At 35.4% G+C, this 16,213-nt stretch overlaps 1 protein-coding gene across 1 annotated transcript in view; it reads right to left on the reverse strand.

The window, feature by feature from the left end:
- PolE1 (DNA polymerase epsilon catalytic subunit 1) overlaps positions 1-16,213 on the reverse strand; it is a 415,552-nt gene that overhangs the window by 369,183 nt on the left and 30,156 nt on the right. The window contains exons 5-8 of the mRNA XM_090412775.1: positions 13,696-13,704; positions 12,656-12,665; positions 11,085-11,145; positions 4,659-4,791 (exon numbers count right to left, since the gene is read on the reverse strand). Of these exons, the coding sequence (XP_090268901.1) occupies positions 4,659-4,791; positions 11,085-11,145; positions 12,656-12,665; positions 13,696-13,704 (213 nt within the window). The remainder of the gene's footprint in view (positions 1-4,658; positions 4,792-11,084; positions 11,146-12,655; positions 12,666-13,695; positions 13,705-16,213) is intronic.

The raw sequence follows: 16,213 nt of genomic DNA on the forward strand, positions 1-16,213 counted from the left end.
CAGTAATATTTTATGTTATCATTGGCAATTTTACTAGAATTTTATGTAGTATTGTTTGCTTTTCGTTTCTTAGTGTGTTTGTGCGATTTTTGTGTGTTTTCTGTGTTATTTTAATTATTATTTTTAAGATAAGATAGCGTCCATATGGCACCGATTAAAAAAAAAACGGCGGCAAAGTCGCCATGTTTGTTTAAGAGTTTTGATATAAAAGAGTTTATGTAATGCGCTATCTGTGAGATGTATGCTTTGTGAAGAGCAGTTGGAGTCTGGTTAGATGGTGATAGTGGAGTTAACATGTGTACAAAGTGTAAGGAGAATGAGGATCTAAAGCGTGTTTCTGGTGGCGAGAGTGATATCGTTAAAGAAAGTCAGAATACAGAAAATAGTGATGTGATAAGGAATTGCGAGTTGGTACCAGATAGGTGTGAGAGCGTCGTTGAAAGTGTAAATGAAGGTAGAAATAGAGAACGAATAGATGATTTAAATGATAATGAAAATGGTGAGATAGCTGCAAGTAGTGAAATTGCACAGTTGAGCGGAGCGATACACAGAGCAAAGCGGCAACTGGAGCATATGCAAAAATGTGTACCGAACGTACCGACTAATAAACGACGAAAGTCTGATACGTAAATAAGAGAATGTTCATAAACATCGATAAAATGAAGAAGCGAGTGCTGTAGGGAGATTCATTATTAAGAGGTGTGATAGTTGAGAGTTTGACGAAATCGTACCAACCGGGTGCGAACATAAAGGACGTCAGCGAGTCTATTCGAGTGCAAAAACAGAGGGTGAAAGAAATGATAGTCGTCGTAGGAACAAATGATTTGAAAGAAGACAAAATGGAAATGATAGAGGATGCGAGGGAATTGCTTGAGGTAGCAGAAGAGAAGAGTGAGAGAGTTAGGATGGTGGGTATTTTTCTGCAGTATGACAGCGAAGTGTTTAGAAGGAGGGCCATAATTGCCAATGACTTGATGCGTGGGTTATGCATGGAGAGTGGTGTGGAATTTGTGGATGTGTGGAGTGAGTTCGATGGGCAAAAGGATTTATATAAGATGGATGGGTTACATTTGAATGGATTTGGTGTACAGAGGCTTCAAAAAGTGTTGATGAATGAAGTAGGAGTGAATGTACAGATGACTCAGGGAAACTAGATTTATTAAGGGGTAGGGGTAGATATGCAGACTTTAGGGAGGCAGTTGAGTGTATGAATGAGTATAATATGCCTGAGCGAGTACGAAGGACAACAAACAGACTGGGATAGTTAGTATAAGGCATCAAAGTAGGGATGGGACTAACAAGCTTCTGCAATTCATGTACACTAATGCCAGGAGTATTAGGAACAAGGAGGAGGAGTTTTTGGCCTTGGTTGGCACTTCCCGGCCACAGGTTGTTGGTATTAGTGAAACATGGCTGACAGAAGATGATAAAGCTAGTGGGATTGAATGCGATGGGTAGAGCATGTTCAGGAGTGACAGGGAGAATAAAAAGGGGGGAGGAGTATCGTTGATGGTAGCTGATGAGTTGCAGCCAAGGAGTATAGAAGTTGAACTGCAGGATAGAGAAAAGAGCACATCTGAGGCTATTTGGTGCGAGATAGAGGCTAGCAGAACAAAATATACAATTGGGTGCTGATATAGACCAGGTGATGGAATAGATGGTGGGGATAGTATGCATAGGCAAATAGAAGAAATGAGTGAAATGAGGGTAATTATTACAAGTGATTTCAATTATGGTAACATTGACTGGAAGGAGGAGAGGGCACATGGGAGGAAGGAACTGGATTTTATGCAGTTATTAAGGGACAACTATCTGCTACAGCATCTAGTGGAAATTACTAGGGGGCAGAGAGTGCTTGACCTAGTAATCACATCTGAGAATGTGGCTGTAACGAACACGACCATGTTGCCACCAATTGGTGAGAGTGATCATAAGGTCATGACTTTGGAGGTGGCTAAAGGAGAGTGGAATTTACAATTAAGACAGGGTACATGTGGAATTACCAGGCTGGTAAGTATGACAAGCTTAGGAGTGTGCTTGGCGCAGTGCCATGGCATGTAAAACTGGATGCTGATAGCGCATGGGAGGTGGCTAAGAAGTGTTTGCAGGAGGCAATGGTTGACTGTATACCAAGAGTCCAAATAATAAATCAAGTAGGGGTTAAATGGATGAATAACACTATTAAGCTTGAGCTTAATAGTGTTATTCAAATTTCTTAAAAAAAGAAATAATTGTGGAGGGAATTTAAGGAGAAAGGTGACCAGCAGGTGCAGGAGCAGTATAAAGCTCAGACCAGAAAGGTAACAAGAGTGGTAAGAAAAGCAAAAGCGGATTATGAAAGAAAATTGGCCATGCAGGCTAAAGAGAATCCCAAACAGTTTTTTCAATATGTTGCAAGTAAAAGGAAAAATGTTCATGGCAGAATGATTTTAAAAAATGCTGAGTGTAGGGAGGTAACCGAATCAGTCGATATAGTGGAATTACTGAGCGAGCACTTTGCAAGAATATATAATCCAGTGGGTGACATTGCAGGAATAGAAGAACCAGCTGCTTATACTGGAATTGTGATGAATGAAGTAGAGGTAAATAGTCTATTACAGAACTTCAATGGCAATACATCTGTGGGATTGGATGGTATATTAGCTCGTGTCATACGAGAAGCGGCTAAAGAATTGTCAGTGCCCTTGACCATTTTGTTTAATTTGAGCCTCGGGTCTGGGTCAGTCCCGAGGGGGGTGGAAAGAGGGGAAAATAGTTCCGCTGCATAAAGGTGGTTCCAAGGCAGCTGTTGAAAATTACCGGCCAATCAGCATAACAGGAATCGTTATCAAGGTCTTGGAGAAAATAGTCAACAGGAAAATACAAGATTGGATAGATGAAAATGGGATACTGTATCGGGGACAGCATGGTTTTGTGAAGGGTAGGTCATGCCTCAGTAACTTGCTCACGTATTGTAACATAGTGACAGCTGAACTGGATAAGGGTAATGAGTTTACAGTGATTCTACTGGACCTTGCAAAGGCCTTTGACAGGATACCACATGGAATTCTAATCAGTAAAATGCAGCATATGGGGATGGATATAGGGTTAGTGAGATGGATAGGAGGGTGGTTGATGGAGAGATATCAGAGTGGTTTATTCAGAAGTAGAGTCCACAAGACGGCCTGTGACTAGTGATGTGCCACAAGGATCTGTTCTTGGACCACTGCTGTTTAATTTGTTCATTAATGATATAGGAAAGGATCTGAGAGGAACAGTTCATTTGTTTGTGGATGATGCAAAGTTGGGTAGAGCAATAGTGAATGCAGATGATGTCAAAATTTTGCAGGATGATTTGGATAGATTGGAGGTCTGGGCTAAGGAGAATGGATGTCAATTTAATGTGGCAAAATGTAAGGTTATACATTTTGGGGTGAAAAGATTAGCAGCAGTTTACTACACTGGTGGAACTGTACTCCAGGAAATTGATGAGGCACGAGATTTGGGAGTGTTGGTGGATAAGGAGTTGAAGTTTAGGGGGCACATTGCGAAAGTGGCCAAATGAGCTCATCAAATCACTTGGTTGCTGAAGAATACGTTGACAAGCAGTGACAAGCATGTTATTGTTCCTCTGTATCGAGCGTTGATAAGACCCATCTCGACTACTGTGCCTAGATTTGGTCACCTAGGTTTCTTCTTGATGAGGAAGAGGTGGAAAGGATCCAGAGGCGAGTGACTAAGAGGATAGCAGGTCTGTGGAATGAACCTTATGATAACAGGTTGTGGATTGCAAAAATTGGTTGATAAGTAGAGGAGGGGAGATATGATTGAGACATTCAAATTACTGAAGGGTTTCTATAAAATTAATTCAGATATTTTTGAGAACAGGGCTGGTTGTGGGAGGACTAGGGGACATCCATGGAAGCTGGGCAAGAGTGTGGTTAGTAAGGGTATTAGAGCTGGGTTCTTTACTTTTAGAGTGGTAAATGAGTGGAATGGGCTGCCAAAGTTTGTGGTGGGTACTGTGACAGTGAATGAGTTTAAGGCGAGGTATGATAGATACTGTATGAATGTCGAATAGTTGTGATGAACGTGATTTGGGGCCTCCCTCAATGAGTCTAAGGACTCCCTGGAGTTGCCCGTAATAATAATAATAATAATCTACTAAGCTTCTAAAAAAACTTGGTCTCTTTCATTCTACTTCTCATTTTTACAACTCCTATAATTTTATTCCAAATCTGTGAAACCTTTATTCCAATACTGTTTTCACAATGCAGCAAAACTTTCCTACGAATGTCCTCTCACTAACTCTCTTCAGTCGCTTTCTCACTGATCCCCTGTTTCTACATTATGTCTGGTTTCAAGAATTGGCCAATGAGCAGCTGATGGTCTATATCCTAACTAACTTGTTATATCTACTTCTGTTTTCTTTGGAACTGCCTATCCCATACCATTTTTTCCAATGACTACGACCTCAAGCTCTTCAAAAAAACACATTAACAGAAGATTCCTTCCTTCTCCATGATTACTTGCCCACATATGACACTATTTTATAGATTTTGTAACCTTTTCATATGTGGAATTTATAAAAAAAAAATAAACAATAATTTTTAAGAAGGATAACCATAATGTGATTAAAATAACATACAAAAGGATTTGTCTCTGATGAATTAACTTACCGGCGTCTGTAATAAGTCCTCACACTTCTTAATTTCTGGAGGATCATTACCTCTACCCCACACAGAGTACCAGTGACCAACAAAGATCTTGCAATCAGTTGACACCCGCACATGATAAGGTACATCATATTCTCTATAAAGTGTCAAAAAGAGTAAAATATTTTAATATAAAATGACAGTGAAATTCATATCAGTGATATAAGTGCATAATTTGGATTTTAAAAAGTTTACACTAAAAGTGAAATCATAACTACAAATTTTATCAAGAGACATAAAAAGTATATAAATAAATAATGCTTTTTTTTTAACATATTATGCAATATTTTACACAAGAACAGCTTACAAAGTTCTATAACCTGTTCAACTACAACCTTATAAGATGATCATTTCTTTATATTCTCACGGGCATTATATAATTATATAAATACAGTAAAATACAGTATAATTATATAAATAACTATCAATTCTTTCACCCTCTGTTTTTGCACTCTAATACTCTCACTTACATCCTTAAACTTCGCACCCGGTAAGTACGACTTAGTTAAACTCCCATCTATCACTCCTCTTAATAACGAGTCACCATACAACACTCTTTCCTTCATTACAGAAATTCTACCACTCTTACGCTTATTTGCCTTTCAAACACTTGTTTATTCCCGTTAGCCAAGGCACTCTGGTAAGAGTTTTGCAGGTGCTTTAATTGCTGCTGCGCATTTTGTATCACTGCGCACAACCTAGCGATCTCACCCCCTACAAATAATTCCTCATTTTTTTCATCATTTAAACCATTTTCTCTCTCTGTATAGCTGCTTTCACTCTCTCATTGATCACCGCTCTCATTGCCATCTTGTACAACATCGCAATTCCCTATCAAGCCACTATTTTCACTCACATTCTGGCTTTCTTTAACCATTACTATCTCACGACCTGACACATACTGCAATTCCTCACTTTGCTTACACTTTCTGCACATTCTCCCACCACTATCACTTTCCATCCAAACTCCAGCCTCATTCGGGAATGTATACATCACACACACATCACATTGGACACAACTCCCTCACATCACAGTTTTTGAACAAAGGCGTCGTATTTTTGGACGCCATTATGTTGCGTCACATTGGCTACATGTGCTATTCTATGAAACGTATATCATTAAAATACTAAATTAAATAAAAAGGGATTCACACCAAAATCACACAGCCACAACAAGCTACCAAAATTAGGCAATATTACATTATGATTTAAACCAATATTCTGATTTTCACTCAAAATTATACTTAGCTTTCAGGAGCTCTCTGAAAACACTACACACCGTGTAGCCCTCTAGTGGCAAACGATATCCTTGAAGTATGGAATAATTACTTCGAAAAATTGCTAAATGAAACAAGCAGTGATAGTACAGTGGTAAAAAACACTCAACAGGCATACAATCAGGAACACATATCCATACTTGAAGTAGAAAAAGCCATCAAAGGGCAGCAGGAGTAGATGATATTCGACCAGAAATGCTGAAAGTATGGTGGTATAAAAGTGTTACAGTGGCTACACTGCATAGTTCAGAAAATGTGCCCCTCTGTCCAGGTTTTCTGATAGAGCTCTCATAGTACCCATATATAAAAAGGAAAAAAAAACTGAATGTAAGAATTACAGAGGTATTTCCCTGCTGAGTGTTCCTGGTAAAATTTATGCCAGGTATACCTGAGAAATGGTTATGAAGAATTGTGGAAGGAACGCTTGGTGAAGAACAAGCTGGATTCAGGCCAAATAGAGGCTGTCAGGATCAGATCTTCACTTTACTACATATAGTTGAGAAAGCATGGGAATATAACAAATATCTGTATTTAAGTTTTGCCGATCTGGAAAAGGCATATGACAAGGTGCCAAGAGAGAGAGAAGCTATTCAATACGCTACAGTTATATGGTGTCAACGGGGCATTATATCGAGCAATACTTAGTCTGTATTTAAGTAAGTCAGCAGTAGGAATTGAAGGAAGTATAGGAAGATGGTTTAATGTTAAATCTGGTGTGAGACAAGGATGTACATTATCCCCTCTGTTATTCATTATCTATATGGATCACATTATGAAGGAAAGTGATATTAAACCTGATATCAAAATTGGAGATGTTAATGTCAGCTCTTTGCTTTATGCGGACGATGTTATACTTCTAAATAAATCTACTACAAGTCTGCAAGATTCCCTGACTAAATTGAATAACTGTTGTAATAGATATGGTATGAAGGTCAGCAATTAAAAGACAAAGACAATGAAAATAGGCAGAATCGTTGAGAATGTCAAGATGGTAAATTAAATATGGAAATAGACAACAGAATCAACAAAGCTGGTATGGTAGAAAGTCAAATGAATAAATTCATATGGAATAAGAGAAAAATTAGTTCGGAACACTAAATTAGCTGTATACAAGACAGTGTTCAAAAACTTATGGATCTGAGAGCTGGGTCAGAAGTAAATCACTTGACCAAAGACTGCATATATGAGAGTCCTGAGAAAGATTACAGGCGTGAACAGATAGCATCAATGGCAATATCATATTAAAAACGAGGATATTAATAAAGAACTTGATATTGTCAGCATCCAGGAATGCGTTAGCAAAGCTAATCTTAGGTAGTATGGTCACTTAAACAGAATGGGCAAGGAACGATTAGCAAAACAAGTGTTCTCCACCAGGTTGGCAAGAAAATGACCCAGAGGAAGACCAAGATATAGGTGGATTGATACGGTACAATGTGCCTTAGACGATAGAAATATAAGATCTAATAATGTTGGAGTCTTGACAAGTAACAGACTGATTTGGAGGAAAATTGTAGATAGGAAGTTAGTAATGATGTAAATTTTTTATGTAGTACTATCATATCCTGTACCCCCCCCTTGAAGGGTACATGGCAGGAATTTTATGATGTTCTTCTAGATGAATTTAAGCAGAACGAGGTCTACCCACAGTAATAAAGGCCACACAAACAAGGGATTCTGTAAACTCCAGGATGAGAGAGAGAGGAAGATATTTGTCTTTCAGAGGGGCTAGGAAGGAATTTAGTTTATGAACTTGATGGAAAGAAACTTGTAGTTCAATCTGGTGAAGAAATGCTGCGATATTCTCTAATAATCCTTTAACATATGGCATTGAAATTCTAGAAATGTCTTATCGAGGAGGATTAAGATGAAGGCCATAATTATTATTTTATCAATTACTTTTATATTATAACCATTAAAGATGAAAGTAGTTCTGATAAATGAAAGTTCATTATTTAAAAGAGAATCAATAGGACAAAGGTTACATGTACGGTGAACTAAAGTTTTAATCCCATATTTTTGACAGAAGTGATAATGACAAGTAGCATTAATATGTTTACCAGTATGAGTTGGCTTTCTGTATGCTGATAATCTCATAATAAAATTTAATGGAACTAATAAGGCACAAAGAGAAATAATTAAACAGCAGGTTTAATCATTTCAACATTTTGTCTTTGTCACGGAGATATCTCAGGAATACAATATTAAAATTGCAACAACACACACATACAACAATAAGTGGAAGAAAATAGACTACTTAAAGCTTAAAATCATATGAGGATACCCTCTATAGGTGCTACTGGCTAGCCTTAGCTGTTTGGTGGGAGGCCTAATAAAGTTTCCTAAATCTTGGAAGTTTAACACATCCATATTTATTAAGATTAGGCTGGGTTTTTTTCTTCTTCTCTTTTTTTAAATCTGCTGCCAATTCTAAAAAGTCTTTCAAGTTTGTATTTGCTGTGATGAAGCATAATAGTTTTGTTCCATCTAATCCTGGACAAGGTATTGAAGGCATGGTCAACTAGAGCTTGCTGACCATAGTTGTGGTGGCATATGTATTTTTTTTGTGTTCTTCTAGGTGGATGTTAGCAGATCTCCCAGTTTGACCATAATATGATAAGCTGCAAGAGGAGACCCTTGTAAATATAGAGAACAGAGAAGGGGAAGAAGTGGATCCTTAGGAGAGCAGAGAAGGGAAGCTAGTTTCAAGTGAAGATTGAAAGCATGCAGAGATTATATTTCTTTCAGGTTCTGGCTATTTTTTCTGAAGTGCTCCAGATATCGGGAATAGTAACGACATTACTGTTGTATGTATATTGAGAGGGATGTGAGGAGATGGGGATGGGGGAACAGAAAATATGGATACCTTGGATACTTAGCACAGGATCAGATGGAAAAAAATATCATGCTTTCTTGGCTCCTCACATTGCTTCCTCAAGAACCTCCAAATGTTCAAGAAACATCTCAACAGTTCCTTTTTTTCACCTTAATCACTTGCCCATATCAAGGACAGTTGTGTTATAAGTTTTGTGCCCTTTCACAAGTTGAATAAACATAAATTACAGCAGCTGGTACTGTGATTCTAATCAAACTTTAATTGTGAATTAAATTATATTTTTAAGCACTTACGTGAAATATTTTGAGTTTATAAGTTTTATGTTTAGTGAAATCATGAAAATTGACATAATATTTTACAGAACATAATGTTGGCAGTCAAAAAGCAGTGGCATTAAAGTTATGTGCAATTATTGTCACCCTGTTCAAGTTCCCTAAGTGAAGTTAGTTCAATTCTTATTGAATCACAGCAGACATTTGGTTGGGATAACATATATTTCTTATTGAAGTTCTAAGTTGTATTAGTCAACTGAAATGAAAACCCTTTCTGAAGGCCTTAGCTCATTAACTTTTGTCATCTACAATAATTCAATTGGCTTTCTAATTGTGAGTTCAATGATCATTCATTATGAGGACCCCCCCTCTCTCTCTCTCTCTCTCTCTCTCTCTCTCTCTAGAAGATTGACATCTCAGAGAGTACTCTCCTAGTATTTTAATCTCTGGGAGATTATTCTCTAAAGAGCACGTTTTTTGTTTTGTTTGTTTTTTTACCACCAAAGAAAAAAAAAAGGCTTGGATCCATTAAATTGGAAAGTACATACCTTTACTAAAATGCTACCCTAAAATGTTGTTAATACATAATTTTTTCTAGAAAATATTCTGCACTGACACCTTATTTTAAAACTACTCTGTAGTCAATGAATTTTTTTTTTATCTCTCCTCATCTAAACACTACTTCTGAAACAAATCCTTTTGTCATTTGCATACATTTATGACAACCAATCTATATGAACACAATAAAAATTCCTAAAATCTCACAAGCATCCAGTATTTAAAAAACAAACATTCTGAAAAATTATATATTCAGTTTAGTCTTTTATCCAAGTGTAAGCAAACAAAGTTTGCGCATGAAGTATCTTCAGGACTGGGGCAACTCGTGGCAAAGGTGGACTAAGTTCTGATCACTTTCCTTAGTGTCCCATAATGCAAAGCACATCTCCTTGATCAGATTTTGCCAGTAAACCTCAGGAGTTTTATGAACGCAGCATAATGAAGTTGGTGGACAGATGGCAAGAGGTCATTGATAAAGAGGGTCAATATATAACTGACTAGTATGTATTATATATATTAAATAAAACGTGTTTCATTCCACACTGAAAAACCGAATGAACTTATTTGCCAACCCAATACATTACATGCTGAAGTTAAAATGATTAAATTTAGCATGATGGTATATCTAACACTGATAGGACACAGGCTAAGCTTACTGTAACAATGGTAGTTAATTAAGTTTATTAAGTTAACATAAAAAATATATAAAGTTCATAGTGAAGTGAAAAGTGGTACAGTGGTTAATACTACAGTTATTCATAAACATGAAAATCTTATTTCCAAAAATGGAAAAATTTGGTTATGAACCAACCTGTTTGGTTCATAACCAAACAGGTTGGCATGTTTCCTTAGGCCAAGCTATTCAAGAATAACTTTTTCATTTACAAAAGTTTTAATTTTGCATTTGTGTATCTGATGTAAATAAATTCTTCATTAACATAATTTACAAACACTTATATGACTGCTTAAAACGTTATCAAACCATTATATGCAGCTACAAGTGAGAAAAGAAAAAGGCAGTGATTCGCTATACGTCGAAATTTGCTGCACAGTGGTGGTCTGGAACTTAACATGTTATATGACCAAGGTATGCCTGTATTTACCAGGCAAAAGACTACAAGGAAGCATGCAAAAAAAAAAAAACAGGCATTAAATTTTAGTACAGTATATTAAATTGAAGACATTTAAATTTTCCAAAAAAATAATAAATTGTACAAACTAAACTGAAGTTACAAATACAGTCAACACTCACTATGCAAACACTATGAGAAGAACCAACCAAACTTCCATAGGCACTCTGTTATTCTAAAAGAAATTCATTATAAGTAAACTGCCTGCTATTACAAACTAACTATTCCTGTGGTCTCTACAAGTCTGTATAGTGAAAGTCAACTGCACTTAACCAATCATTATAACATTATTAGTATTACTAAGAAAAGACAGTTACCTAATATCAATTATGTTGTCCATCTGATCTCCCACTTTTTTGGATACCCCTTCATTACGATCTCGGAAGTCACTATATACATATATAAATAAATAAAAAGATGACAATGATGACAAGAAAAATGTTGATTCATAGATGTTAGTTTTAGTGTACAAGAAACAATAAAAAAAAAAAAAAGTTTTAATCTTTTTTTTAATGGTTATCTTTTGTGATATGTTTTTGAGTTAACATACAATATATAAAATATAATATAATACAATACAATACATACAATACAATAAAATATATAAAATTAAAATAACTCAAAAATATAAAATTATATTTTTGAGTTAACATACAGTATTCAATAAATTTTATTAAAATTATACAGGAATTAGATCCACTAAAGTGACAAGATGGCAATCAGTTTTGAATGATCAAAAATAATAAGTTAAAAAAAAAAAAAAAATGAACAAATACAATTATATCCTTTCAACAAGAATTGTCTATCAAAACAATACAACATTCTATTAACAGAAGAAGTTTATCAATTTTCAGTCAACGAGATGTGGACATTAATAATGACTTTTCTGAAGGTGAGATAATTGATTTTGGTCTTCCTTTGGATATTTTTCCTATCATCGAACAACTGTTCGGTTTTTCCATTTCCTTTCCCATTCTGTTTAAGTGATCATACCACCTGATTACCTCTGCTCACACATTCCTGAATGCTAATAATGCCAAGTTCCTACCTATTCTATTAGTCAAAACTGAAGTGTTTTGACTAATTTTTTCTCTCTTATTCCATATAAATGTATTCAGATGTCTCCCTGCCATACAAGCTTTGCTATTGTCTACTTCAATATATAATTTGCCATCTTCACTAAAAACTGTGCCAAAATATTTGAAATGTTTTACTTGTTCTATAGGTTTCTCATTCAGGATGCAGTTCATATTCAATATTTCTACATATTTTCATAGTCTTTGTACATACCAAATTTGTTACAGTTGTTATTCAATTTAGTTAAGGAATCCTACAGACATCTACTACGTTTATGTAATAGTATAACATCATCAGCATAAAGTAAACAGCAGACTAACATCTCAAACTTTTATACCAAGAGTGATGTCACATTCCTTCATAATATCATATAAATGATGAAAAAGCAGTGGAAATAGCATGCATCATCTTTCAATTCTAATGCTGACAACTCAAATACAGATTACGTATGCTAGATATAATGTTTCAGTTTACACCATATAATTGTAGCATTTTGAATAGCTTTCCTCTTGGCATCTTCCATAAATAAAACATAAATACAGATCCTTGTTAAATACTCCGATGATTTCTCAACAACCAGTTTAAATCTTAGATGATATTTGACCAGAAATGCTCAAATATGGAAGTTTTGCGGTGGTTGCGTTGCATAATTTAGAGAGCATGGTCAGAAGGTCATATTCTAGATGATTTCCATTTATAAAAAGGGAATAAAGTGAACATGAGAATTACACAGCAATTTTTTCCAACTAAGTATTCTGGTAAGATTTATGCAAGCAAAAAAAATTGTGCATGAGAAACTTGAAGGACAAACTGGGTTCAGGCTAAATAGCAGTTGTCAAAAAAGTAAAGTAAAATTTTTACTTTATGACAAATAGTTCAGAAATTATGGAAATAAAACAAGGATCTCTACTTCAGTTTTGTAGATCTACAAAGCACATAACAAGGTGCCCATGAATTATGTATTTCAAAATATTACAATTATATGGGATAAATGGAACATAATAAAGAATAACATATAGTCTATATTTAAGTTGTAAGTCAGTTCCTAACCGAAAGAAATACAGGAAGAGGTTTGATTAAAATCAAGTATTAGACAGGAGTGCATACTCTCCACACTCTTAGCCATCATCTATATGGATTGCTCATTATGAAAGAAAGCACAATTAAATCTGATAATAAATGGAGACATCAAACTTAGCTCTTTGGTTTATGCAGATGATGTACTCCCACACACACACATCCAATGCAAGCCTGTTATTCATCTAAAGTGAATAACAGCTGTAAAAATTTTGGCATGAAAATCAGTAATAAAAAAGACCAAAATTATGAAATAGGTCTATAAACTTCTGTTGCATTCTCAATGGAGAATCTAAACAACAAGTTAAATAATTTAGCTATTTAGGCACTTTTTTGGTGAAGATGATAAATTAAATTAATAAATCATCATCATCATCATCATCAAATTCCTGCCATGTACCCTCAAGGGGTGTACAGGATATGATAGTACTACATGAAAAAAGATTACATCATTATTAATTTCCTATCTACAATTTTCCTCCAAATCAGTCTGTTACTTGTCAAGACTCCAACATTATCAGATCTTATATTTCTATCGTCTAAAGCACTTTGTATCGTATCAATCCACCTATATCTTGGCCTTCCTCTGGGTCGTTTTGCTGCCACCCTGGCAGAGAACACTTGTTTTGCTAATCTTTCCTCGCCCATTCTATTTAAGTGACCATACCACCTGAGATTAGCTCTGCTAACGCATTCCTGGATGCTGACAATGTCAAGTTCTTTCCTAATATCCTCGTTTTTAATATGATATTGCCATTGTTGCCATCTGTTCACGCCTATAATCTTTCTCAGGACTCTCATATCTGTGGTCTCTAGTCTTTGGTCAAGTGTTTTACTTCTGACCCAGCTCTCAGATCCATAAGTTAAAACTGGTTTGAACACTGTCTTGTATACAGCTAATTTAGTGTTCCGACTAATTTCTCTCTTATTCCATATGAATTTATTCAATTGACTTCCCACCATACCAGCTTTGCTGATTCTGTTGTCTATTTCTATATTTAATTTACCATCTTCAGTAAAAATCGTGCCTAAATAGCTGAAATGTTTTACTTGTTCCACAGGTTCTCCATTCACAACACAGTTGACATTTTCAATGATTCTGCCTATTTTCATTGTCTTTGTCTTTTTATTGCTGACCTTCATACCATATCTATTACAACAGCTATTCAATTTAGTCAGAGAATCTTGCAGACTTGTAGCAGATTTATTTAGAAGTATAACATCATCTGCATAAAGCAAAGAGCTGACATTAACATCTCCAATTTTGATATCATGTTTAATACCACTTTCCTTCATAATGTGATCCATATAGATAATGAATAACAGAGGGGATAATGTACATCCTTGTCTCACACCAGATTTAACATTAAACCATCTTCCTGTACTTCCTTCAATTCTGACTGCTGACTTACAACTCAAATAAAGACTAAGTATTGCTTGGTATAATGCCCCATTCACACCATATAACTGCAGCGTATTGAATAGCTTCTCTCTTGGCACCTTGTCATATGCCTTTTCCAGATCGACAAAACTTAAATACAGATCTTTGTTATATTCCCATGCTTTCTCGACTATTTGTTGTAAAGTGAAGATCTGATCCTGACAGCCTCTATTTGGCCTGAATCCAGCTTGTTCTTCACCAAGCTTTTCTTCCACAATTCTTCTCAACCGTTTCTCAAGTATACTTGCATAGATCTTGCCAGGAACACTCAGTAGAGAAATACCTCTGTAATTCTCACATTCAGTTTTATTTCCCTTTTCATATATGGGTACTATGAGAGCTCTACTCCAATCATCGGGAATTCGTCCCTCTGTCCAGGCTTTCTGAACTATGCAGTGCAGCCACTGTAATACTCTTATACCACCATACTTCAGCATTTCTGGTCGAATATCATCTACTCCTGCTGCCTTTCCACATTTCAAGCCTTTGATGGCTTTTTCTACTTCAAGTATGGATATGTATTCCTGACTGCATGCCTGGTCAGTGTTTTTTACCACTGTGCTGTCATCACTGCTTGTTTCATTTAGCAGTTTTTCAAAGTAATTACTCCATACTTCAAGGATATATACTTCAAGGATATATAAATTAATAAATGAAAATAGAAAACAAAATAAGAAAAGTTGGTATGGTGGGGTAGATTTGAATAAATTTATATGGAATCAGAGAAAAATTAGCCAAAACACTAAACTAGTAGTATACAAGACAATATTCAAACCAGTTTTTAAGTTATGGATCTGAGAGCTGGATTAGAGATAAAGCACTTGATCAAAGACTAGAGAAAGCAGATATGACAGTTCTGAGAAAAATTAGGAAAGTGAACAGATGGCATCAATGGCAGATCATATTAAAAATTAATATATTAGGAAGGAACTTGACATTGTTAGCATTTAAAAATGTGTGCCAGAGCTAATCCATGATGATATAGTCACTTTTGGGCAGCAGCAAAAGCTAATGGATAAGGATGAAGGAGAATTTACTTATCTGTTGTAAGACAAATTTCTCAAGCAGCATGTGAAATAAGGATTTTGAAGTCAAAGAGCGTTAGATTTTATCATAGTGTCAGAAGGTGTTTTAGTTAAAAGGATGTGGGTGTTTTGCCATCAATTGGTGACAGTGATCGTGCTATACTGACCTGGGAAATAGCCACCTATGCGGATATTAAAATCAGGACAGGTTGTACATGCTGAACTACAAATCTGGAAATTATAACAAACTCAGGAGAATATTATCTTTGATTCCAAGGTATCAGTTATACCAGCAATGCATGGGAAGTTCGAAAAGATGCTTAAATAATGAGGTATCAGAATATATCCTTTTGAAGAACACATAGGATGAACAATCTTATTAAACAAGAGATCCATAAGACGAACATGATGTAATAGGAATATAGAGAGAATAAAAGTGAGAGCAAGTATGAAATATATAAAACACAGGCTACTAGTATTGTACAAAAAACCAAGATTGGAGTATGAAAAGAAACTGACTGAAATTTCTTGGTGCAGACTAAAGGCATCCCAAAATAATTTTATCATTACAATGAAATGAATGAATGCAAAAGAATAACTTCAATAAACACTAATGATACCCATGTATCAGACGCAGATGCAATAGTTCAAATAATTAGTTTTCATTTCACACCAAGATCTATCAACCTGTATATGTAACATAGTGCACAGTGCTACCACTACATTGGATGAAGAGAAAAACATTGATTAAACCAAGAATATAATTTCTTGGTATCTTTAATTTATTGAAAAAAATAGAAATGCATGACAAGCAGGTTATAGAGCT

Source organism: Typopeltis vanoorti, chromosome 23 (genome assembly GCF_054136105.1).
Source record: "Typopeltis vanoorti isolate ZY-2024b chromosome 23, IOZ_Tvanoo_1.0, whole genome shotgun sequence".
NCBI classification, from domain to species: Eukaryota; Metazoa; Arthropoda; class Arachnida; order Uropygi; family Thelyphonidae; genus Typopeltis; species Typopeltis vanoorti.